Source organism: Telmatherina bonti (assembly GCF_933228915.1).
Source record: "Telmatherina bonti genome assembly, chromosome: 10".
Taxonomy (NCBI): domain Eukaryota; kingdom Metazoa; phylum Chordata; class Actinopteri; order Atheriniformes; family Telmatherinidae; genus Telmatherina; species Telmatherina bonti.
In genome coordinates, this window is record NC_136628.1 from 160,437 (window position 1) to 188,155 (window position 27,719).

The 27,719-nt window shown below is 53.8% G+C and overlaps 1 protein-coding gene across 1 annotated transcript; it reads right to left on the reverse strand.

The window, feature by feature from the left end:
* Positions 1-318: 318 nt before the first annotated feature.
* LOC306761548 (putative monooxygenase p33MONOX) lies at positions 319-27,245 on the reverse strand. The gene is given in 10 exon segments (XM_079247769.1): positions 319-1,430; positions 4,841-5,016; positions 5,140-5,234; positions 8,898-9,025; positions 9,112-9,178; positions 9,180-9,227; positions 10,190-10,365; positions 17,977-18,040; positions 18,155-18,276; positions 27,130-27,245. Coding segments are annotated over 8 exon segments (921 nt in total). The 5' UTR covers positions 18,002-18,040; positions 18,155-18,276; positions 27,130-27,245; the 3' UTR covers positions 319-1,224.
* Positions 27,246-27,719: the final 474 nt, after the last annotated feature.

Below are 27,719 nucleotides of genomic sequence, written 5' to 3' on the forward strand. Positions count from 1 at the left end.
GAACCAGAGTCAGAATCGAGTCGGAACCCCGGATCAGAACCGGATCAGAACCAGAGTCAGAATCGAGTCGGAACCCCGGATCAGAACCAGAGTCAGAATCGAGTCGGAACCCCGGATCAGAACCAGAGTCAGAATCGAGTCGGAACCCCGGATCAGAACCGGATCAGAACCAGAGTCAGAATCGAGTCGGAACCCCGGATCAGAACCAGAGTCAGAATCGAGTCGGAACCCCGGATCAGAACCAGAGTCAGAATCGAGTCGGAACCCCGGATCAGAACCGGATCAGAACCAGAGTCAGAATCGAGTCGGAACCCCGGATCAGAACCGGATCAGAACCAGAGTCAGAATCGAGTCGGAACCCCGGATCAGAACCAGAGTCAGAATCGAGTCGGAACCCCGGATCAGAACCGGATCAGAACCAGAGTCAGAATCGAGTCGGAACCCCGGATCAGAACCAGAGTCAGAATCGAGTCGGAACCGCGGATCAGAACCAGAGTCAGAACCAGAGTCAGAACCAGTCAGAACCTCAGGTCAGAACCAGAATCAGAACCAGTCAGAACCTCAGGTCAGAACCAGTCAGAACCAGAGTCAGAACCGGGTCAGAACCTCAGGTCAGAACCAGAGTCAGAACCGGGTCAGAACCAGTCAGAACCTCAGGTCAGAACCAGAGTCAGAACCGGGTCAGAACCAGTCAGAACCTCAGTCAGAACCGGGTCAGAACCTCAGGTCAGAACCAGAGTCAGAACCAGAGTCAGAACCGGGTCAGAACCAGTCAGAACCTCAGGTCAGAACCAGAGTCAGAACCGGGTCAGAACCAGTCAGAACCAGTCAGAACCTCAGGTCAGAACCAGAGTCAGAACCGGGTCAGAACCAGTCAGAACCTCAGGTCAGAACCAGAGTCAGAACCGGGTCAGAACCTCAGGTCAGAACCAGAGTCAGAACCGGGTCAGAACGAGAGTCAGAATCGGGTCGGAACCCCGGATCAGAACCGGGTCAGAACTCTGATGGGTCTTCAGACTGGGATCTGGTGTCGGAGGGTGGCGTTCATGTTAATCTCCCTCCTGCGTAGCCCGTTGCTATGGTTACTGATCTGGAGCAGCCCCGACCCATCGTGGTTCTGGTTCTGGAGACAGGTCTGTGGAATATCTGGCAGGATTTCGTGGGACCTTGGTGGTTGCCATGGCGCCGTCTCAGAAGCCGGAAGGCGGCTGCCATGGCGCCGTCTCAGAAGCCGGACGGCGTCAGGACGTTCATGTCTCGGTGTTTGAGCTTGTGCGGGCGCGCCCCCTGCCGTCGACCCTCCACCGCTGGGATCTCCATCTTGGGGGGCGAGTCCCTCTGCGGGTTGTCGACAAGCCGAGCGGCCTGCGACTTCATCACCTCCATGGGGGTCGGCTTCTGGGCGCCGCGGTACGCCTGCACCGCGAAGCCTGCTGGGAAAACGGAGGAAACAAGCGTCAGATTTCTGGGAGCCAATCGGGTTTGCTGATACGAACGACGCGGTCCTCGTTGGGCCGGAGCTCGCTGGAGTCCAGGAAACGCCCGGTTCACCTGAACGCCACGTCTCCATGGAAACAGGGTCCGACGTCATCGCGCTGATCAAACCCTGGAATCACGGAGTTGAGTAAATCCTGTCACGTTGCCATGGCAACGCCTTAAAAGCAGCCTGGCGGTTCTCTCCTGGAACGCCCCCCACAGTCGGATTATAAACGGGAGTTTACGGTGGAACCTGACCATCAAACCTCCAACTGTCCTCCCACTTTGCCACTGGTTATACTGGTGTTAACGTCAGCGCCCAGTCTGACTTTCCAGTATGGAGCTGGACACATGACGCGTTGCAGCGCCCCTTGCAGGCCTGGTGGTGGTACTGCAGCGGGTCAGCCGGCGACGTCTCCTGATGTGGCGAGGAGCAAAACAAACCTGTTTCTGCCTACATTTACACTTTTCACTGTTCCGACGCAGTTACAGCCTGAAGCACGCGCATCGTCCCGACATTACCGCCATTTTTCTGCCAGAGACGATCCCTGCATGCCGTCGCCACGCAGCCGCAGTACAGAAGCTCAGAAACAACCCGTCTCCACGCAGCCGCCGTACAGAAGCTCAGAAACAACCCGTCTCCACGCAGCCGCCGTACAGAAGCTCAGAAACAACCCGTCGCCACGCAGCCGCCGTACAGAAGCTCAGAAACAACCCGTCTCCACGCAGCCGCCGTACAGAAGCTCAGAAACAACCCGTCTCCACGCAGCCGCCGTACAGAAGCTCAGAAACAACCCGTCTCCACGCAGCCGCCGTACAGAAGCTCAGAAACAACCCGTCTCCACGCAGCCGCCGTACAGAAGCTCAGAAACAACCCGTCTCCACGCAGCCGCCGTACAGAAGCTCAGAAACAACCCGTCGCCACGCAGCCGCCGTACAGAAGCTCAGAAACAACCCGTCGCCACGCAGCCGCCGTACAGAAGCTCAGAAACAACCCGTCTCCACGCAGCCGCCGTACAGAAGCTCAGAAACAACCCGTCGCCACGCAGCCGCAGTACAGAAGCTCAGAAACAACCCGTCTCCACGCAGCCGCCGTACAGAAGCTCAGAAACAACCCGTCGCCACGCAGCCGCCGTACAGAAGCTCAGAAACAACCCGTCGCCACGCAGCCGCCGTACAGAAGCTCAGAAACAACCCGTCGCCACGCAGCCGCCGTACAGAAGCTCAGAAACAACCCGTCTCCACGCAGCCGCCGTACAGAAGCTCAGAAACAACCCGTCTCCACGCAGCCGCCGTACAGAAGCTCAGAAACAACCCGTCGCCACGCAGCCGCCGTACAGAAGCTCAGAAACAACCCGTCGCCACGCAGCCGCCGTACAGAAGCTCAGAAACAACCCGTCTCCACGCAGCCGCCGTACAGAAGCTCAGAAACAACCCGTCTCCACGCAGCCGCCGTACAGAAGCTCAGAAACAACCCGTCTCCACGCAGCCGCCGTACAGAAGCTCAGAAACAACCCGTCTCCACGCAGCCGCCGTACAGAAGCTCAGAAACAACCCGTCTCCACGCAGCCGCCGTACAGAAGCTCAGAAACAACCCGTCGCCACGCAGCCGCCGTACAGAAGCTCAGAAACAACCCGTCTCCACGCAGCCGCCGTACAGAAGCTCAGAAACAACCCGTCGCCACGCAGCCGCCGTACAGAAGCTCAGAAACAACCCGTCTCCACGCAGCCGCCGTACAGAAGCTCAGAAACAACCCGTCTCCACGCAGCCGCCGTACAGAAGCTCAGAAACAACCCGTCGCCACGCAGCCGCCGTACAGAAGCTCAGAAACAACCCGTCTCCACGCAGCCGCCGTACAGAAGCTCAGAAACAACCCGTCTCCACGCAGCCGCCGTACAGAAGCTCAGAAACAACCCGTCTCCACGCAGCCGCCGTACAGAAGCTCAGAAACAACCCGTCTCCACGCAGCCGCCGTACAGAAGCTCAGAAACAACCCGTCTCCACGCAGCCGCCGTACAGAAGCTCAGAAACAACCCGTCGCCACGCAGCCGCCGTACAGAAGCTCAGAAACAACCCGTCTCCACGCAGCCGCCGTACAGAAGCTCAGAAACAACCCGTCTCCACGCAGCCGCCGTACAGAAGCTCAGAAACAACCCGTCGCCACGCAGCCGCCGTACAGAAGCTCAGAAACAACCCGTCTCCACGCAGCCGCCGTACAGAAGCTCAGAAACAACCCGTCTCCACGCAGCCGCCGTACAGAAGCTCAGAAACAACCCGTCGCCACGCAGCCGCCGTACAGAAGCTCAGAAACAACCCGTCTCCACGCAGCCGCCGTACAGAAGCTCAGAAACAACCCGTCTCCACGCAGCCGCCGTACAGAAGCTCAGAAACAACCCGTCGCCACGCAGCCGCCGTACAGAAGCTCAGAAACAACCCGTCGCCACGCAGCCGCCGTACAGAAGCTCAGAAACAACCCGTCTCCACGCAGCCGCCGTACAGAAGCTCAGAAACAACCCGTCTCCACGCAGCCGCCGTACAGAAGCTCAGAAACAACCCGTCTCCACGCAGCCGCCGTACAGAAGCTCAGAAACAACCCGTCTCCACGCAGCCGCCGTACAGAAGCTCAGAAACAACCCGTCGCCACGCAGCCGCCGTACAGAAGCTCAGAAACAACCCGTCTCCACGCAGCCGCCGTACAGAAGCTCAGAAACAACCCGTCGCCACGCAGCCGCCGTACAGAAGCTCAGAAACAACCCGTCTCCACGCAGCCGCCGTACAGAAGCTCAGAAACAACCCGTCTCCACGCAGCCGCCGTACAGAAGCTCAGAAACAACCCGTCTCCACGCAGCCGCCGTACAGAAGCTCAGAAACAACCCGTCTCCACGCAGCCGCCGTACAGAAGCTCAGAAACAACCCGTCTCCACGCAGCCGCCGTACAGAAGCTCAGAAACAACCCGTCTCCACGCAGCCGCCGTACAGAAGCTCAGAAACAACCCGTCTCCACGCAGCCGCCGTACAGAAGCTCAGAAACAACCCGTCTCCACGCAGCCGCCGTACAGAAGCTCAGAAACAACCCGTCTCCACGCAGCCGCCTACCTAAAGTCATCCTGGGAAAAAGACTTTAAAAGGGGCCGAAACAACCATCCCACATGGAAAGCAGTACAAGCCGTTTGTCAGAGCGACCCGAGGAGAAAGTCTGCACCGATGGAGAGCGTGACGGTGATGTGTACCGACGGTCTGATCCTTTAACACACTGATAAGGAGCACTACCAGGACCTGCCACCAGGGGGCGGCGCCCACCGTCCTGTTCTGTGTGTAAACAAACATTCATACAGTGGAAGGAACGCTGTGGATGGAAATCACCTGCTGGAGTGCCGTCTGGTCCCAGGTCAGAGGTCGAGCTCTGGATGAGCGGCCGCGGGCCGAACACGCCCCACCGTTCCACAGCGCCGCCGCCGGCGGAGTCTCCTCCTCCCACTTCCATGCTGCTGCTGGATGAGCTCGCGCTGACCTCCGAGCTCGTACCGCCGAACCAGCCCCTAAACACACAGCGACATGGCGCCGAGCTCGTCTCGTGTATGTGCGCCTTTGTGTGTGTGTGTGTGTGTGTGTGTGCGTGCGTGTTTGCACGTGTGTGCGCGTGGCGTGTGCGTGTGTGCTACCTGCGCTGAAGTCGGGGCGAGCTGTGGGGTGTGTTGGACGGGGTGGACTGGGTGGAGGAGTCCTCTCTGACCTCCATGCTGTGAACCTGCAGCTTCTAAACAACAACAAGCTTCAGACTCTGCGTCGCAACCAGACGCTGAAAACATTTTCCTGCTTTTAAAGAAAACACCAAGAACGAGAATTAAAACAAGCTTCCAGAAAATACACCAAACACGAGATCATTCACCGTGGTAACCGGCTCCAGACCCGCCACGAGGTGAGGAACGTAGCCGCCGCCCACAAAATGGCGGGCCAGTCTGAGTACACTGGCGAGCGGAGCGGACTCGCCACAGGTTAACCACGGGCCGCCAGGGCAGACCTGCCGAAGCCGGCGTCGCCATCCGACCCAGAACTCACCGAAAACAACGTCCCGTTATGTTGTCTTATCCCCACAGGGACGCCCCCCACAGGGACGCCCCCCACAGGGACGCCCCCCACAGGGACGCCCCCCACAGGGACGCCACCGGGACCCCACCCGGACGCCACCGGGACCCCACCCGGACGCCACCGGGACCCCACCCGGACGCCACCGGGACCCCACCCGAACGCCACCGGGACCCCACCCGGACGCCACCGGGACCCCACCCGGACGCCACCGGGACCCCACAGGGACGACCCCACAGGGACGCCCCCGGTACCCCACAGGGACCCCACAGGGACGCCACCGGGACGCCACAGGGACCCCACAGGGACGACCCCACAGGGACCCCACAGGGACGACCCCACAGGGACCCCACAGGGACGCCACAGGGACCCCACAGGGACGCCACAGGGACACCACGGGGACGCCACGGGGACGCCACAGGGACCCCACAGGGACGCCCCCGGGACGCCACAGGGACGCCACGGGGACCCCACAGGGATGCCCCCGGGACGCCACAGGGACGCCACAGGGACGCCACAGGGACCCCACAGGGATGCCCCCGGGACCCCACAGGGACGCCCCCGGGACCCCACAGGGACGCCCCCGGGACCCCACAGGGACGCCACCGGGACGCCACCAGGACGACCCCACAGGGACGCCACCGGGACGCCCCCGGGACCCCACAGAGACCCCACAGGGACGCCACCGGGACGCCACCGGGACCCCACAGGGATGCCACCGGGACGCCACAGGGACGCCACCGGGACCCCACAGGGACGCCCCCGGGACCCCACAGGGACGACCCCACAGGGACGCCACCGGGACGCCCCCGGGACCCCACAGGGACGACCCCACAGGGACGCCCCCGGGACCCCACAGGGACGCCACCGGGACCCCACAGGGACGCCACCGGGATGCCCCCGGGACCCCACAGGGACGCCACCGGGATGACCCCACAGGGACGCCCCCGGGACCCCACAGGGACGACCCCACAGGGACGCCACCGGGACGCCCCCGGGACCCCACAGGGACGACCCCACAGGGACGACCCCACAGGGACGCCCCCGGGACCCCACAGGGACGACCCCACCGGGACCCCACAGGGACGCCACCGGGATGCCCCCGGGACCCCACAGGGACGCCACCGGGATGCCCCCGGGACCCCACAGGGACGCCACCGGGACGCCACAGGGACGCCACAGGGACGCCACCGGGACCCCACAGAGACCCCACAGGGACGCCACAGGGACCCCACAGGGACGCCACCGGGATGACCCCACAGGGACGCCACCGGGATGACCCCACAGGGACGCCACCGGGATGACCCCACAGGGACGCCCCCGGGACCCCACAGGGACGACCCCACAGGGACGCCCCCGGGACCCCACAGGGACGCCACCGGGACCCCACAGGGACGCCACCGGAACCCCACAGGGACGACCCCACAGGGACGCCCCCGGGACCCCACAGGGACGCCCCCGGGACCCCACAGGGATGCCACCGGGACGCCCCCGGGACCCCACCGGGACGCCCCCGGGACCCCACAGGGACGCCACCGGGACCCCACAGGGACGCCCCCGGGACCCCACAGGGATGCCACCGGGACGCCCCCGGGACCCCACAGGGATGCCACCGGGACGCCCCCGGGACCCCACAGGGACGCCCCCGGGACCCCACAGGGATGCCACCGGGACGCCCCCGGGACCCCACAGGGACGCCCCCGGGACCCCACCGGGACGCCCCCGGGACCCCACAGGGACGCCCCCGGGACCCCACAGGGACGCCACCGGGACCCCACAGGGACGCCCCCGGGACCCCACAGGGATGCCACCGGGACGCCCCCGGGACCCCACAGGGACGCCACAGGGACGCCCCCGGGACCCCACAGGGACGCCACCGGGACCCCACAGGGACGCCACCGGGACCCCACAGGGACGCCACCGGGACGCCCCCGGGACCCCACAGGGATGCCACCGGGACCCCACAGGGATGCCCCCGGGACCCCACAGGGATGCCACCGGGACGCCCCCGGGACCCCACAGGGACGCCCCCGGGACGCCCCCGGGACCCCACCGGGACGCCACCGGGACGCCCCCGGGACCCCACAGGGATGCCACCGGGACCCCACAGGGATGCCCCCGGGACCCCACAGGGACGCCCCCGGGACGCCCCCGGGACCCCACCGGGACGCCCCCGGGACCCCACAGGGACCCCACCAGTACCCTACTGGGACGCCACCAGGACCCTAATGGGACGCCTGTTCTGTTTTTCCATAAAGAGGTGCGCCCCACGGACGGCGTGTTAGGGGTTACATCTGCTGGCTGGGGGGCGCCTTGGGACCCCCGAGCGGTAGCGTTGCCGAGGAACAGACCGTGGTCACGCTCAGCTGTTCGGTATTCGTCCCGACGTTCAGGCCGCTGACAGGAAGTGACTCAGGTCGGAGCGAAAGCGCCGTGACTTTCCTGGTGAAGTCAGGAGTTACATCGCCGGCGTCTGTCGTCATAAGATTTCCACCAGCAGGAAAACTTTACCCAGAACCAGAACCAAACCAGGACCAGTTCCACCTGCTGCTGGTCCAGGACCGCAAATCCTGTTTTCATCTCAAAACACGTTGCAGGTTAGAAAACCATCACACTACCGCCGTTCTCCAGTTTCCCCAGTTCACCAGTCTAAAACCGCAGAGACAAGTCTGACCCCCCCGCCCCCACATGCCTGACCTGCATCACCCCCCCGCCCCCCACATGCCTGACCTGCATCACCCCCCCCTCCCCCCACATGTCTGACCTGCATCACCCCCCCCCCCCCGCCCCCCACATGCCTGACCTGCATCACCCCCCCCCCCGCCCCCCACATGTCTGACCTGCATCACCCCCCCGTCCCCCACATGTCTGACCTGCATCATCCCCCCGTCCCCCACATGTCTGACCTGCATCACCCCCCCCGTCCCCCACATGTCTGACCTGCATCACCCCCCCGTCCCCCACATGTCTGACCTGCATCACCCCCCCGTCCCCCACATGTCTGACCTGCATCACCCCCCCGTCCCCCACATGTCTGACCTGCATCATCCCCCCGTCCCCCACATGTCTGACCTGCATCACCCCCCCGTCCCCCACATGTCTGACCTGCATCACCCCCCCGTCCCCCACATGCCTGACCTGCATCACCCCCCCGTCCCCCACATGTCTGACCTGCATCATCCCCCCGTCCCCCACATGCCTGACCTGCATCACCCCCCCCGCCCCCCACATGCCTGACCTGCATCACCCCCCGCCCCCCACATGTCTGACCTGCATCACCCCCCGCCCCCCACATGTCTGACCTGCATCACCCCCCGCCCCCCACATGTCTGACCTGCAGGGAATCGGGCATGCGGTGGTGGTGTCGGGTCTCCTCGGCAGTGAGGCCTTTGTGGGGGGTGTAGCTGGTGTCGCTAAGCCCCGCCCTCTGCTCGAACCTGTACATGTTTTCCTGAGTTTGTTCTGAGAGAAACAAAAACAACGTTTGGTCTCCATGACAACGGGTGCTGAAAGAAAACAAAGGTCAGCAGGAAGACGAGGAGACGTACTGGTGATGAGGGAGTTCATGATGATGGAGGAGGCCTTGGTTTTTACTACGGCTGGAGCCCGGGGGGGGGGCGCTGTCCTGGGCTGAAGCCTGCTTCACCACATCGCCCTCATCCTCCTGGTGGAGAGCACACACACCATCATCATCATCATCCTCCTCCTCCTCATCCCCATCATTATCCTCATCATCCCAATCATCCTCATCCTCATTATCCTCATCATCCCCATCATTATCCTCATCCTCCTCTTCATCCCTATCATCCTCTTCATCCCAATCATCCTCATCCTCATTATCCTCATCCTCCCCATCATCATCATCATCCTCATCCTCACCATCATTATCCTCATCATCATCATCCCTATCATCCTCTTCATCCCCATCATTATCCTCATCCTCGTCATCCCCATCATTATCCTCATCCTCAACATCATCCCCATCATTATCCTCAACATCATCCCCATCATTATCCCCATCCTCACCATCATCATCCCCATCATTATCCTCATCCTCCTCTTCATCCCTATCATCCTCTTCATCCCAATCATCCTCATCCTCCCCATCATTATCCTCATCCTCCTCTTCATCCCTATCATCCTCTTCATCCCAATCATCCTCATCCTCCCCATCATTATCCTCATCCTCCTCTTCATCCCTATCATCCTCTTCATCCCAATCATCCTCATCCTCCCCATCATCCTCCTCTTCATCCCTATCATCCTCGTCATCCCCATCATTATCCTCTTCATCCCTATCATCCTCGTCATCCCCATCATTATCCTCTTCATCCCTATCATCCTCGTCATCCCCATCATTATCCTCTTCATCCCAATCATCCTCGTCATCCCCATCATTATCCTCATCCTCCCCATCATTATCCTCATCATCCTCGTCATCCCCATCATCATTATCCTCATCATCCCTATCATCCTCATCATCCCCATCCTCACCATCATCCTCCCCATCATTATCCTCATCCTCCTCATCATCCCTATCATCCTCATCATCCCCATCATTATCCTCATCATCTTCATCCTCCCCCCGCTGAGGAAACGTACCACTGGTGTGGCGGCGCCACCCACCTCAGCCAGTTGGGAGAACTTCCTCTCCGGGATGATGGGCCGCCTCCACAGGTTGTTGATGCTGATGTCACGGGGGGGCGTGGACATGGGGGCCTCCAGGTTGTCATCGTAGCTCAGGGCCCTGCGAGTCATTCCGATGGGAAGCTTCATCCCCCCCATCCCGGATCCCTCCAAGGCTGCAGACACCAAACCAGCCGAGCATGACCACTAAACCAGGACTAGAACCGTCTCAGACCCTAACCCAGCACACACAGAGAGACCACCGTTCCACCGGGCTTGAACCAGTGGCCTTCTTGCTTTGTGTTTGTTTACACACCAACAAGACAGTGTAACACACCTGTCTGATTTCAGGCTTCTGTCTCCACCGAGTGTTTACCAGCGGAGCAGCTTATTTACAGCTCAGACCGTGCACCTGAACTACACGCCGCCGTGCACCTGAACTACACCTGAACTACACCTGGACTGCACCTGGACTGCACCTGGACTGCACCTGGTCTACACCTGGACTGCACCTGGTCTACACCTGGTCTACACCTGGACTGCACCTGGTCTACACCTGGACTGCACCTGGTCTACACCTGAACTACACCTGGACTGCACCTGGACTGCACCTGGTCTACACCTGGTCTACACCTGGACTGCACCTGGTCTACACCTGGACTGCACCTGGACTGCACCTGGTCTACACCTGGTCTACACCTGGACTGCACCTGGACTGCACCTGGACTGCACCTGGTCTACACCTGGACTGCACCTGGTCTACACCTGGTCTACACCTGGACTGCACCTGGACTGCACCTGGACTGCACCTGGTCTACACCTGGACTACACCTGGACTGCACCTGGACTGCACCTGGTCTACACCTGAACTACACCTGGACTACACCTGGTCTACACCTGGACTACACCTGGACTACACCTGGACTGCACCTGGTCTACACCTGGTCTACACCTGGTCTACACCTGGTCTACACCTGGACTGCACCTGGACTACACCTGGACTGCACCTGGACTGCACCTGGTCTACACCTGGTCTACACCTGGACTGCACCTGGACTGCACCTGGACTGCACCTGGACTGCACCTGGTCTACACCTGGTCTGCACCTGGACTGCACCTGGACTGCACCTGGACTGCACCTGGTCTACACCTGAACTACACCTGGACTGCACCTGGTCTACACCTGGACTACACCTGGACTGCACCTGGTCTACACCTGGTCTACACCTGGACTGCACCTGGACTACACCTGGACTGCACCTGGTCTACACCTGGACTGCACCTGGTCTACACCTGGACTGCACCTGGTCTACACCTGAACTACACCTGGACTGCACCTGGTCTACACCTGGACTACACCTGGACTGCACCTGGTCTACACCTGGACTGCACCTGGACTACACCTGGACTGCACCTGGACTGCACCTGGTCTACACCTGGACTGCACCTGGTCTACACCTGGACTACACCTGGACTGCACCTGGTCTACACCTGAACTACACCTGGACTGCACCTGAACTACACCTGGACTGCACCTGGTCTACACCTGGACTGCACCTGGTCTACACCTGGACTGCACCTGGACTGCACCTGGACTGCACCTGGACTGCACCTGGTCTACACCTGGACTGCACCTGGTCTACACCTGAACTACACCTGGACTGCACCTGGTCTACACCTGGACTGCACCTGGTCTACACCTGGACTGCACCTGAACTACACCTGGACTGCACCTGGTCTACACCTGGACTGCACCTGGTCTAAACCTGGACTGCACCTGGTCTACACCTGGACTGCACCTGGACTGCACCTGGACTGCACCTGGTCTACACCTGGACTGCACCTGGTCTACACCTGGACTGCACCTGGTCTACACCTGGACTACACCTGGACTGCACCTGGACTGCACCTGGTCTACACCTGAACTACACCTGGACTACACCTGAACTACACCTGGACTGCACCTGGTCTACACCTGGACTGCACCTGGTCTACACCTGGACTACACCTGGTCTACACCTGAACTACACCTGGACTGCACCTGGTCTACACCTGAACTACACCTGAACTACACCTGGACTGCACCTGGTCTACACCTGAACTACACCTGGACCGCACCTGGTCTACACCTGGACTGCACCTGGTCTACACCTGGACTACACCTGGTCTACACCTGAACTACACCTGGACTGCACCTGGTCTACACCTGGTCTACACCTGGACTGCACCTGGTCTACACCTGGACTGCACCTGGTCTACACCTGGACTGCACCTGGTCTACACCTGGTCTACACCTGGACTGCACCTGGACTGCACCTGGTCTACACCTGGACTACACCTGGACTGCACCTGGACTGCACCTGGTCTACACCTGGACTGCACCTGGTCTACACCTGGACTACACCTGGACTGCACCTGGTCTACACCTGGACTGCACCTGGACTACACCTGGACTGCACCTGGACTGCACCTGGTCTGCACCTGGTCTGCACCTGGTCTGCACCTGGACTGCACCTGGTCTACACCTGGACTGCACCTGGACTGCACCTGGACTGCACCTGGACTGCACCTGGTCTACACCTGGACTGCACCTGGTCTACACCTGGACTACACCTGGACTACACCTGGACTACACCTGGACTGCACCTGGTCTACACCTGGACTACACCTGGACTACACCTGGACTGCACCTGGTCTACACCTGGTCTACACCTGGTCTACACCTGGTCTACACCTGGACTGCACCTGGTCTACACCTGGACTGCACCTGGTCTACACCTGGACTGCACCTGGACTGCACCTGGTCTACACCTGGACTACACCTGGACTGCACCTGGTCTACACCTGAACTACACCTGGACTGCACCTGGACTGCACCTGGTCTACACCTGGACTGCACCTGGTCTACACCTGGACTACACCTGGTCTACACCTGAACTACACCTGAACTACACCTGGACCGCACCTGGTCTACACCTGGACCGCACCTGGTCTACACCTGGACTGCACCTGGTCTACACCTGGACTACACCTGGTCTACACCTGAACTACACCTGGACTGCACCTGGTCTACACCTGGTCTACACCTGGTCTACACCTGGACTGCACCTGGTCTACACCTGGACTGCACCTGGTCTACACCTGGACTACACCTGGTCTACACCTGGACTACACCTGGACTGCACCTGGTCTACACCTGGTCTGCACCTGGACTACACCTGGACTGCACCTGGACTGCACCTGGACTGCACCTGGACTGCACCTGGTCTACACCTGGTCTACACCTGGACTGCACCTGGACTGCACCTGGTCTACACCTGGACTGCACCTGGTCTACACCTGGACTGCACCTGGACTGCACCTGGTCTACACCTGGACTGCACCTGGACTGCACCTGGACTGCACCTGGTCTACACCTGGACTGCACCTGGACTGCACCTGGTCTACACCTGAACTGCACCTGGACTGCACCTGGACTGCACCTGGTCTACACCTGGACTGCACCTGGTCTACACCTGGACTACACCTGGTCTACACCTGGACTACACCTGGACTGTACCTGGACTGTACCTGGTCTACACCTGGACTGCACCTGGACTGCACCTGGTCTACACCTGGACTGCACCTGGTCTACACCTGGACTACACCTGGACTACACCTGGACTGTACCTGGTCTACACCTGGACTACACCTGGACTGCACCTGGTCTACACCTGGTCTACACCTGGTCTACACCTGGACTGCACCTGGACTGCACCTGGACTGCACCTGGACTGCACCTGGACTGCACCTGGTCTACACCTGAACTACACCTGGACTGCACCTGGTCTACACCTGAACTACACCTGGACTGCACGCCACCTGGAGGCGCTGGACTCTCTGACCTGATGGGTCCGAAACGCGGTGGAATCCGACTGGAACCACAAGCTAAGTGCACATTTCAGACGGTCTTATTAAAGGTCCAGAACATGAGCTGAACGGCTACCAGGAGCTCTACTCACGTGCTGGCTCGGTTCGGGACTTCCGGGGTCCAGTGGAACCAGAACCGCTCCGGACCCAGCAGACATTCTCAGACAAACTCTGCAGGAATCTACGTTTCCCGCCACACCGAGCTGAATTTCCATCGTCGGATTGTTTTCTTTTGCGTTTTTGTCCACCGAGTGGGTCATGGTTCCGAGTTTGGAGGAACATGCTGATCCACTTTCTTCTCCTTTCATACGCAGTTTAAACTACCAACTGCCTCTCACTCTGATTGGTTCTCGTTCGTAAAACGTTCTCGTTCGTAACCCTAACCCTCTGATTGGTTGACATTCTCAGTAAAAGCGTGACGTGCATCCAATGAATCGCTGACAGTTTGAAGTCATAAAACATAATGGCGTCTTCTGTCATAAAATGGACGAGTTAAACGGCAACTTCCCTCTAAAATGACAGGGTTTTTTTTGTTTGTTTTTTTTTTTAAATCATAATTTTTTTTCATAACAACCCTGTTTGTCTTTTACAGATTATAAATGGGACTAATGTGGATCTGTTTCAAGTGGATCACGATGAATCGGATTGAACTGATTTAGTCTGTAAAGAGCCATGAGGTGAACTGTTGATTATGAACAATGCAAATAAACCTGAACTGACCACAGTGATATGGACAGAAAATGGTGTTTTTATTATCCAAACCAGGGGCCGGCAACCCAAAATGTTGAAAGAGCCATATTGGACCAAAAAAACCAAAAAACAAATATGTCTGGAGCCGCAAAAAATGAAAAGCCTGATATAAGCCTTATCACGAAGGCAACACATGCTTTATGTATCTATATTAGCTATATTAGCCTACTATCAAAATGACTAAGTTGGCTACAAATACAGAATGAGCCTTAATGATAAAATGTTTATTTTCCCTGCAGCACATCCTGTAGAGAACGACGCACCACGTGACGACTCTGTTGTACGATGCCGTCTCATGTTTAACTTCATTACTATATTAATGAATTATGTTTTGTTGCATTGATCGAATTAAAACAATAAAGAAATCAGATTTTTTTTATGTCATTTTTATTTTTAAGAATTTGAAAAAATAACAACAAAATGGCCCCTTATCTGGGCAACAAACAGAGTGCAATAAAACGCTGCCTGCATTTATAAAACATAAACCAGCAGCCTTTTAAAAAGGTAAAGTTTATAAAATCAAATGAACACAGTTTGATTTCTGTCAAGCAAGTCAGTGCGAGGGTAAAACGCAGCAGCATCCTCTTCTCTTTAGACACGTAACCAACGCAGCTATCCTCTGACCTGAGCACCATTACCAAGTGTCATTCCAGATATATACTGACAAAAATCAGAAATCATTTCATAAAAACATCCACTTTGTTACTCAGTCTGTGTCTATGAAGGATGATGTTCTTACCCGTTTAATGTGACTTCTGTTGTCGGACATCACTGGTCGGCTTCTCAACATGTAAGATGTAACTTGTGCTGAATTAATGTCCCTGATTTGCTGATCGGTGATGTTGCCGCCATTTTAATGGTCCTTTCCTTCACTGTCTTAGCGGAGAGGGACATGTCTTTGATTTTCTGTATTATCTCGGTTTTGTTTTTGAAGTCAGTCAGGAAATCGGTGTGTCCTACTTCCTGAGAGTCATTGAAGTGCGCCAGTGTGTTCCGACTGCTGTCTGTCTCTTCATACTTTAGTTGTATTTCTGTTGATTTAGTCCTTTCCTGTTTTACCAACTGTCTACTGGTTTATGATCGCCAAACACTTCTAAATCTTTGAACCGGGGTGAGCATGACTCTATCCACCCCTAGCCGTTCTCAGGTGTACCGGCGTACCTGCACCGTGTTCCAGATGCTCCAGCATGCAGACGATGCAAACGACGGGGGAAATGCAGCGGCAGGCTGGTGAAACTGAAAGCCTTCCTGACGGATCCTACTGCTGCATATTCTGTGTCCAAGTGTCCAGATCACATGAAAACAGGGGAGCCTCAGGGATCGGTGCTCGGCCCTCTTCTCTTTCCACTATCCACCTCCTCACTCGGTGCAGTTAGAAGCTCTCATGGCTTCTCCTACTACTGCTATGCAGATGACACTCAGCTTTTCCTCTCCTTCCCACCAGACGACACAACGTTTCACTGAGAATATCAGCTTGTCTTGCTGATATCTCTGCATGGATGAAGGATCGCCACCTTCAGCTCCATCTGTCCAAGACAGAGCTCATTGTCTGTCCAGCCGATCCTTCCTTACCTCCACAGGTACGTGTGAAGCTCCACTCTGTCACTTGTTCCTACGTCTGCTGCCTGGAATCTGGGTGTCATGGTGGATGACCAGCTGACCTTTAAGGTCCATGTTGCCTCGGTTGCCCGTACCTATCGATATGCTCTCTACAACATCAAGAGAATCAGATGTACCTGACAGAACACACGACTCAGCTTCTGGTTCAGGCTCTGGTCATCTCACACATCGATTACTGCAGTTCCCTACTGGCAGGTCTGCCTGTATGCTCTGTTAAACCTCTGCAGATGATCCAGAACCAGCAGCACGTCTGGTCTTCAACCAACCCAAACGAGCTCATGTCACTCCGCTGCTAATCGCTATTTACTGGCTTCCGGTCGGAGAACGCATCAAATTTAAAGCTTTGCTTCTGGCTTACAAAACAATAACTAATACGGCTCCCGTCTACCTTCACTCCCTAATCCAGACCTACACTCCCTCTCCACAGCTACGTTCCACCAGCGAAAGACGCCTCATGTTACCACCACAACGTGGGACTAAATCACCAGCCAGACTCTTTTCTTCTGTTGTTCCACGATGGTGGAATGATCTCCCAAACTCTGTCCGCTCTGCAGAGTCCCTGTCTACTTTTAAGAGCCCAGTTCTTTGCTACAGACTTTATAGTATTAATTCTATGTATTATAGGTAATATTATGGGGTGGGAAGGGAGTAAACAAAAACAACAACGAAAAAAACAGCCTGTAGCACTTCATGGAAGGACCTACGTCCAACTGGACAGTCCACCAGCACCTTCCTACCATGTCCTCTACTGTTTGATGTCCTGCTTGTGTTGTTCTCACTCAGATGTAAGTCGCTTTGGATGAGGGGCATCTTCTAAGCATGCAGTGATGGGACTCCTTTTATTAAAAAGCATGGCTTAGACTCTTCTGTACCTTCAAATTTCAGGCCGATTTCTAAACTTCCTTTTCTTTCCAAGATTTCAGAGAAAATAGTTCCAGCTAAAGTAATTCTTGCAAAAGCCAGATTTGACTCTTAACTGGTCCTAAAAAAAGAGAGCAAATCACTCTGGTTTGATCTTCACTTCATTGGCTCCCAGTTTGTTTTAGAATTGATTCTAAAATCCTTCTTTATGTTTCTAAATGTCTTCATGACCTTGCTCCCCCATCTGGCTGACCTGCTTCGTTCGTACATTCCTTCCCATTGTCTTCGGTCAGCAGATCAATTCATAATCGTTAATCGTCTCCAAGACAAAGAAGAAGTCGAGAGGTGACCGTGCTTTGTTGCTTCTAAGCTGCCGTTGGACATCAGACAGACCACCTCATCGCCAGCTTAAAAAATCTTTTCTTTTTGGTTTTAAATCAGTTGGCTGCTTATTTTATTTTATTGTTTTCAGCTTTTAATGTTTTATAATTTGTTTTTAATTTACGGATTCTACCTATTTTAAATTGTCCTGTGTATTAACTATTGCATGTGTCGATGTGTGTGTGCAGCACACAAAGTGCTCTATAAATAAAGTTGAGTTGAGTCTGACCTTGAGCATCAGGAATTCTGCGACAGGAAAGTCTCACCTGGTAGCTCTCCAGAACCGGCCATAACTGCTGTCAGAAACTTATCAGAAGAGTCTGGAAGGACCTGCAGAAACACAGCAGCAATACATCACAATCGTCTGACACAGCATCGTATTCCAGGAGAAATAACTTCCATCAGCTACTGGTCATCAGCATTTTGCAAATAAATGGGTCCTACCTTCCACTTGGATGCTGTGATGAGGACTAGCTGAGTGGTGGCGGTGGTTACGTTGGTTTGTCTGAGGAACACAACAGCTTCTGGCAATGCATTGTGGGACAGCAGCAAGGCCAAACCAGCAACTAAACAGACAGCAGAAGGAAAATCCTTATTACCTTCATGTTACAGAGAAATCACAGTATTAAACGTTATGATTAACTAATCTATCGTCGCTTTCCATCAAGCAACGGTGGCCAAGTCTGCTCCTCCAGATCAGCTATCCTGCAACTTCCAGATGCATCCCTGCTCCAACACACCTGTAAACAGATGGCTAAACTCCCCCCTCCACATCATTTGGCTCTGCAGCCCGGCAGCAGACATTCCTTTCATTCAGGTGTGCTGAGAAAGGACGCTTCGAAAAGCTGAGCAGGTGTCGGGCACTCCTGCCAAAATGTCCCAACCAGGTCGTCCGATCAGAGAGGAAACCGTGTGACTTCGTTTTCCTTCTGTGTTTTCATGGAGGGAACAGCAGGTCGAGTTTGAAACCATCAAGCTTCCCACTGTGTTCCAGTGGAGGACGGCTCGCATGACATCCAGAAGGAAATCCATACGATATGTTTCCCCGCCTGCAGCTTCAGGTAAATGTTCAGTAACAGCAGTCTGTAGGAGACTGGCACCGTCCCACTGTTATTTCTACAAGAAGACTCTCCAACCGCATGTCTGCATCCAACCGCATATCTGCATCCAACCGCATATCTGCATCCAACCGCATATCTGCATCCAACCGCATATCTGAATCCAACCGCATATCTGCATCCAACCGCATATCTGAATCCAACCGCATATCTGCATCCAACCGCATATCTGCATCCAACCGCATCCAACCGCATATCTGCATCCAACCACCTCCAACTGCTGCATCCAACCGCATATCTGCATCCAACCGCATATCTGCATCCAACCGCATATCTGAATCCAACCGCATATCTGCATCCAACCGCATATCTGCATCCAACCGCATATCTGCATCCAACCGCATATCTGAATCCAACCGCATATCTGCATCCAACCGCATATCTGAATCCAACCGCATATCTGCATCCAACCGCATATCTGCATCCAACCGCATCCAACCGCATATCTGCATCCAACCACCTCCAACTGCTGCATCCAACCGCATATCTGCATCCAACCGCATATCTGCATCCAACCGCATATCTGAATCCAACCGCATATCTGCATCCAACCGCATATCTGCATCCAACCGCATATCTGCATCCAACCGCATATCTGCATCCAACCGCATATCTGAATCCAACCGCATATCTGCATCCAACCGCATATCTGAATCCAACCGCATATCTGCATCCAACCGCATATCTGCATCCAACCGCATCCAACCGCATATCTGCATCCAACCACCTCCAACTGCTGCATCCAACCGCATATCTGCATCCAACCGCATATCTGCATCCAACCGCATATCTGAATCCAACCGCATATCTGCATCCAACCGCATATCTGCATCCAACCGCATATCTGCATCCAACCGCATATCTGAATCCAACCGCATATCTGCATCCAACCGCATATCTGAATCCAACCGCATATCTGAATCCAACCGCATATCTGCATCCAACCGCATATCTGCATCCAACCACCTCCAACTGCTGCATCCAACCGCATATCTGCATCCAACCGCATATCTGCATCCAACCGCATATCTGCATCCAACCGCATATCTGAATCCAACCGCATATCTGAATCCAACCGCATATCTGCATCCAACCGCATATCTGAATCCAACCGCATATCTGCATCCAACCGCATATCTGAATCCAACCGCATATCTGCATCCAACCGCATCCAACAGCATTTCTGCATCCAACCGCATATCTGAATCCAACCGCATCCAACCGCATATCTGCATCCAACCACATCCAACTGCTGCATCCAACCGCATATCTGCATCCAACCACGTCCAACAGCATATCTGCATCCACCCATCCAACCGCATATCTGCATCCAACCACATCCAACCGCATATCTGCATCCAACCGCGTCCAACCGCATATCTGCATCCAACCGCGTCCAACCGCATATCTGCATCCAACCGCATCCAACCCATCCAACTGCAGATCTGCATCCAGATATGCAGATATGTGGTTGCATCCAGCCGCATATATGCATCCAACCGCATCCAACCACATATCTGCATCCAACCGCATCCAACCCATCCAACCGCAGATCTGCATCCAACCGCATCCACCCATTCAACCGCATCCAGCTGCATATCTGCATCCAACCGCATCCAGCCGCATATCTGTATCTAACCGCATATCTGCATACAACCACATACAACCGCATGTCTGCATCCAACCACATCCAACTGCATGTCTGCATCCAACCGTGTCCAACTGCATATCTGCATCCAACCGCACCCACCCATCCAAACAATCCAACCACATATCTGCATCCAACCGCATATCTGAATCCAACCACATCCAACTGCTGCATCCAACCGCATATCTGAATCCAACCGCATATCTGCATCCAACCGCATCCAACAGCATTTCTGCATCCAACCGCATATCTGAATCCAACCGCATCCAACCGCATATCTGCATCCAACCACATCCAACTGCTGCATCCAACCGCATATCTACATCCAACCACGTCCAACAGCACATCTGCATCCAACCGCATCCACCCATCCAACCGCATATCTGCATCCAACCACATCCAACCGCATATCTGCATCCAACCGCGTCCAACCGCATATCTGCATCCAACCGCATCCAACCCATCCAACTGCAGATCTGCATCCAGATATGCAGATATGTGGTTGCATCCAGCCGCATATATGCATCCAACCGCATATCTGCATCCAACCGCATCCAACCCATCCAACCGCAGATCTGCATCCAACCGCATCCACCCATTCAACCGCATCCAGCTGCATATCTGCATCCAACCGCATCCAGCCGCATATCTGTATCTAACCGCATATCTGCATACAACCACATACAACCGCATGTCTGCATCCAACCACATCCAACCGCATGTCTGCATCCAACAGTGTCCAACCGCATATCTGCATCCAACCGCACCCACCCATCCAAACAATCCAACCACATATCTGCATCCAACCGCATCCACCCATCCAACCACATATCTGCATCCAACCGCATCCACCCGCATCCAACCGCAAATCTGCATCCAACCGCATATCTGCATCCAACCGCATCCAACCACATATCCGCATCCAACCGTGTCCAACCAAATATCTGCATCCAACCGCACCCACCCATCCAAACAATCCAACCACATATCTGCATCCAACCGCATCCACCCATCCAACCGCATATCTGCATCCAACCGCATATCTGCATCCAACCACATATCTGCACCCAACCGCGTCCAACCGAATATCTGTATCCAACCGCGTATCTGCATCCAACTGCATATCTGCATCCAACCACATATTTGCATCCAACCGCGTCCAACCGAATATCTGCATCCAACCCATCCAACCGCATTTCTGCATCCACCCGCACGGTTGGACACGGTTGGATGCAGATATACGATTGGATGCAGATATGCGGTTGGATACAGATATGCGGTTAGATACAGATATGCGGTTGGACGTGGTTGGATGCAGACATGCGGTTGGATGCAGATATGCGGTTGGATGCAGATATGCAGTTGGACGCGGTTGGATGCAGACATGCGGTTGGATGTAGTTGGATGCAGATATGCGGTTGGATGGGTGGATGTGGTTGGATGCAGATATGCGGTTGGATGCAGATATGTATATATGCGTCCAACTGCATATCTGCATACAACCGCATATCTGCATCCAACCACATATTTGCATCCAACCACATATTTGCATCCAACCGCGTCCAACCGCATATCCGCATCCAACCCATCCAACCGCATGTCTGCATCCAACCGCGGTTGGACACGGTTGGATGCAGACATGCGGTTGGATGCAGACATGCGGTTGGATGCAGACATGCGGTTGGATGCAGACATGCGGTTGGACGCAGATATGCGGTTGTATGCAGACATGCGGTTGTATGCAGACATGCGGTTGGATGCAGATATGCAGTTAGATACAGATATGCGGTTGGACGCGGTTGGATGCAGACATGCGGTTGGATGTAGTTGGATGCAGATATGCGGTTGGATGGGTGGATGTGGTTGGATGCAGATATGCATATATGCATCCAACCGCGTCCAACTGCATATCTGCATACAACCGCATATCTGCATCCAACCGTATTCACCCATCCAACCACATATCTGCATCCAACTACATATCTGCATCCAAACGCATATAAAGACTACAAAGACTTTCCATTTTAGGTTGCGCCATCTGATGGCAGCAGATTGCAGTGGCTCTGACTTGCTATCTTAAATTTTTTTAAGTACAAAGTCTTTTCACATAGATATTACCTCAAATTAGGTCTTTTTATTCTGAAGATTTCATGCTGGTTCGGAGGGTGTGCTGCAAGGAAGATTTTTCTGCATTTTTTTTGGCGCTCTCAAGGCTTGTTATGATCAGTCTCCATGGCAACGAAAGACTTGTTTACAATCAGGATCAACTGATTAAATAGAATACAGAGAGTGCAGTGCTTCACCGAGACATGGCTGCATGAACACATCCCTGACTGTAATGTGTCTGTACCGGGCTTTAAAACGGTCCGTGCAGACCGCAGTAGACAACACAGCGGAAAGCTAAAGGGTGGTGGAATTGCAGTGCTGGTTAACCAGCGTTGGTGTCATCCTGGACATGTTACTGTCAAGGAGAAGATATGCACAAGGGACATGGAACTGTTAGCTGTGAGCTTCCGTCCATATTATTTACCCAGAGAGTTTACCTGTGTTATTCTGGTAGCGGTTTATATAATACCTGGTACCGCACCAGACACAGCCTGTGATGTCATCAGCTCCGTCGTTGCTCGGCTACAAACACAGCATCCAAACTCATTCATGGGGATCTCCGGAGACTTCAACAACGTCTCCCTCTCTGCAACTCTACCAACATTCCAGCAGTTTGTCAGCTGCTCCACCAGAGAAAATAAGATGTTGGACTTATTTTATGCAAATATGAATAATGGATCCAGTTGTTCTGCCCTGCCTCCTTTAGGAAGATCTGACCATAATCTGGTTCTTCTCACCTCCACCTACAAGCCCATCGTTCAGCAGCAACCAGTCATCACAAAGACTATCAAAATCTGGTCTGCTGAAGCTGAAGATGCTCTTAGAGGAGGCTTTGAGGCTACAGACTGGAACGTCCTCTGTGAACCTCATGGAGACGACATCAACGCCATGACTGAGTGTGTGACAGATTACATAAACTTCTGTGTGGACAGCATCGTCCCAACAAGAACAGTGAGGTGCTTCCCCAATAACAAACCCTGGATCACCAGTGAGCTGAAAAAGCTGCTGAACATCAAAAAGAAAGCCTTCAGGGATGGAGACAGGGAGTTATTGAGGGCAACACAAAAACAACTTAAAACCCAAACTAAGAAGTGCAAGGAGGACTACAGGAAGAAGTTAGAAAGTCAGCTCCAGCAGAATAACCTGAGGGATGTGTGGTCTGGAATGAAGAAGATCACCGGCTTCAAGTTAAAGGGGGACCAGCCTGATGGAGGTCTGGACAGAGCTAATGAGCTGAACATATTCTTCAACAGGTTCAGTTCACCCCCTACCTCCAGCCCAACAGACCACACACCCTCCATAAGCCCACTGCTTTCCTGTCACGCCTCCAATCTGTCACCCTGCAGCTCAGTCATGGACCAGAACACAGCTTCATCTCCCTCCACATCAGGACATCCTGAGACCTCCACCTTGTTTGTCTCCTGCAATCAGGTTATGAAGCAACTTGAGAAACTGAACCAGAACAAGGCTGCAGGTCCAGATGGTGTCAGTCCCAGAGTTCTCAAGACCTGCTCAGAACAACTATGTCCGATTCTCCAGCACCTTTTCAACACCAGTCTGAGACAAAATAGAGTCCCAGTGCTGTGGAAAACCTCCTGCCTTGTTCCAGTGCCTAAAAAAACACAACCAGCTGAACCAAGTGACTACAGACCAGTTGCCCTGACATCTCACATCATGAAAGTCCTGGAGAGACTCTTACTGGCTCACCTCAACAAGCAAGTAAACACCTTTCAGGACCCATTCCAGTTTGCATATCGTAATGGACTTGGGGTTGAAGATGCCATCATATACCTGCTCCAGAGAGCACACTCTCATCTGGACCATTCAGGCAGCACTCTGAGGGTCATGTTCTTTCATTTCTCAGTGCTTTTAATACCATTCAGCCTGCTTTGTTATGTGAGAAGCTCCATAAATTCCAGGTGGATACCTCCACAACCACCTGGATCTATGACTACCTCACAAACAGACCCCAGTTTGTGAGACTGAAAGGTTGTGTGTCTGAGATGGAGGTCAGCAGCACTGGTGCACCACAAGGAACTGTACTCTGGCCATTCCTCTTCACTCTGTACACCTCAGACCTCCAGTACAACTCTGAGTCCTGTCATCTGCAGAAATACTCTGATAACTCTGCAGTTGTGGGGTGTATCAGGGATGGACAAGAAGCAGAGTACAGAGAACTGGTCAGTCAGTTTGTTAAATGCTGCGGTGACAATCATCTCATATTAAATAGCAGCAAAACAAAAGAGATGATTGTTGACTTCAGGAGGAAGAAGAATAAACAAAGCACTGTTTCCATCCTGGGAGAGGAGGTGGAGGTGGTGGAGGAATACAAGTATCTTGGAGTTCAGCTGGACAACAAACTGGACTGGAAATGCAACACTGACTACATCTACAAGAAAGGTCAGAGCAGACTGTACTTCTTAAGGAAGCTGAGATGGTTTAACGTCTGCACCAAGATGTTGCATATCTTCTATAAGTCTGTTGTGGAGAGTGCAGTCAGCTTTGCAGCATCTGCTGGGGTAGTAGCATCAGAACCAGAGACTTGAAGAGAATCAACAAACTGATCCAGAAAGCTGCTTCTGTGCTTGGAGTAACTCTGGAGCCGCTGGAGCTGATTGTCCAAAGAAGAATGCTGCACAAGCTGATGAAGATGATGGAGGATTCTTCACACCCTCTCCACAACACAGTGAAGAAACAACAAAGTGTGTTCAGTGAGAGGCTTCTTCAGGTCCGATGCAAGACTGAAAGATACAGAAGATCATTCCTGCCAGCAGCCATCAGCCTCCAGAACAAGACCTCCTCTAGTTATTATTATTATATACTACTATATTTCCCTTTGGGGATTAATAAAGTATTGTTCATTTCATTTCATATCTGCATCCAACCGCATATCTGCATCCAACCCATCCAACTGCATATTTGCATCCAGCCGCATCCAGCTACATCCAACTCATCCAGCAGCATCCAACCGCATATCTGCATCCAACCGCATCCAACCCATCCAACTGCATACCTGCATCCAACCGCATATCTGCATCCAACCACACCCAACCGCATATCTGCATCCAACCACATATCTGCATCCAACCACATATCTGCATCCAACCATATCCAACCACATCCACCCACATATCTACATCCAACCACATCCAGTTGCATCTATCCGCATCCATCCCATCTAACTGCAGCCATCTGCATCCATCCCATCCAGCTGCATCCAACTGCATCCATCTGCATCGATCCGCATCCAACCACATCCATCTGCATCCAGCCACATCCATCTGCTTCTATCTGCATCCAGCCACATCCATCTGCATCCAACCACATCCATCTGCATCCAGCCACATCCATCTGCATCCAACCACATCCATCTGCATCCAACCTCATCCACCTGCATCCAACCACATCCATCCCATTCACTGCATCCAACTGCATCCATCTGCATCCAACCACATACATCCACATCCATCCGCATCCATCCCATCCAACTGCATCCATCTGCATCCAACCACATCCATCCACATCCATCCGCATCCATCCACATCCATCTGCATCCATCCGCAACCAACTGCATCCAATCGCATCCAACCACATCCATCTGCATCCAATCACATCCATTTGCATCCAGCTGCTTCTATCTGCATCCATCTTCATCCAGCCGCATCCATCTGCATCCAACCTCATCCAACTGCATCCAACCACATCCAGCTGCATCCATCCCATCCACTGCATCCAACCGCATCGCTCCCATCCAACTGCATCCATCTGCATCCCATCCAGCTGCATCCAGCCTCATCCATCTGCATCCATCCCATCCAGCTGCATCCAACCACAACCAACTGCATCCAACCATATCCAACCACATCCAGCTGCATCTATCCGCATCCATCCCATCTAACTGCAGCCATCTGCATCCATCTGCATCCAACCACATCCATCTGCATCTATCCCATCCAGTTGCATCCAACCACAACCAACTGCATCCAGCCACATCCAGACACATGCAGCTGCAGAAACATTTAGTACTGAAACAAAACATTTCAGTTTCTCACTGCATTAAGGATGGCAGGTCTGCAAAACCACACATCTTTAACACAAGTCAAACATGAACAGTGGCAGGTATGACAGATGTGGACAAAACAGAAACCATAACAAAATAACAGTTATAACGAAATAAATCAAAAGCTGCCTGTAAATTGGTCTAATTCTAACATAAACTGAATATTACACAGAAATCAATCACAGCGAGATGTAAATAAAAATAAAACAAATAGAGGCAAGGCTTTCTCTGATCCCCAACAGCAAATATAATAAACATGAGAGACGAGAAGGTTCATGTTTAGTGGATTTGCTGTTCAGAGGAATGAAGGAGAAGCTGCAGATGTTAACAGACATTTTCAGTAATCCTGCAAAACACAAAAGAAACAGCTTTCCTGCTTAAATGTGAAATATTTCCTCTTACTTTGTCAATGGAAAAACGTTTTTCTCTTCTAAATGGCAGCTTCTGGAGACAGCTAACTGAGTAACCTGACTTTTCTTTCTCTCACCGGAGCTAATGGCGGCTTGTGAGTCACGGTAGAGACATTGTTGATCCTCCGATGCGGACTGGAAGGTTGGAGGAGCAGAGCTGTGGAGCTGCAGCCATTACTGTCTTCCTCATCAAGCCTGTTCTGCAGAATATCGCGAGAGTTGAGGTTCCCGTTCTGCGAGGGGGGGAGGGGAGCTGGTTCCGTCCAACAGAAGTTTTGCGGATTTAAGACGTTTCGCCGCAACAGCTTCCTAAATTCTGCTTAGTGGCTCATTCACATTAACCAGGTGTGTTAAAACCAGGAAACTCATTAAAGTTCCAGGACTGAAGCGCTGTAGAACCGAAACCATGAAAGTCCATCATTCCCCTGAAGTATGACAAGATCTTCTAAGATTTACCTATAAAACGTGATAGAGAAAACACTTTTGACATAAATAGATGGATAATAATATAGTGATAATAATAATAATAATAATAATAATAATAATAATAATAATAATAATAATATAATAATAATAATAAGTTACCCCCCCCCCACCCCCCATGTGTGCCTATCGCGGTATGAGTGTGCATGTAAGTCACTTTGGATAAAACCGTCTTCTAAATGAC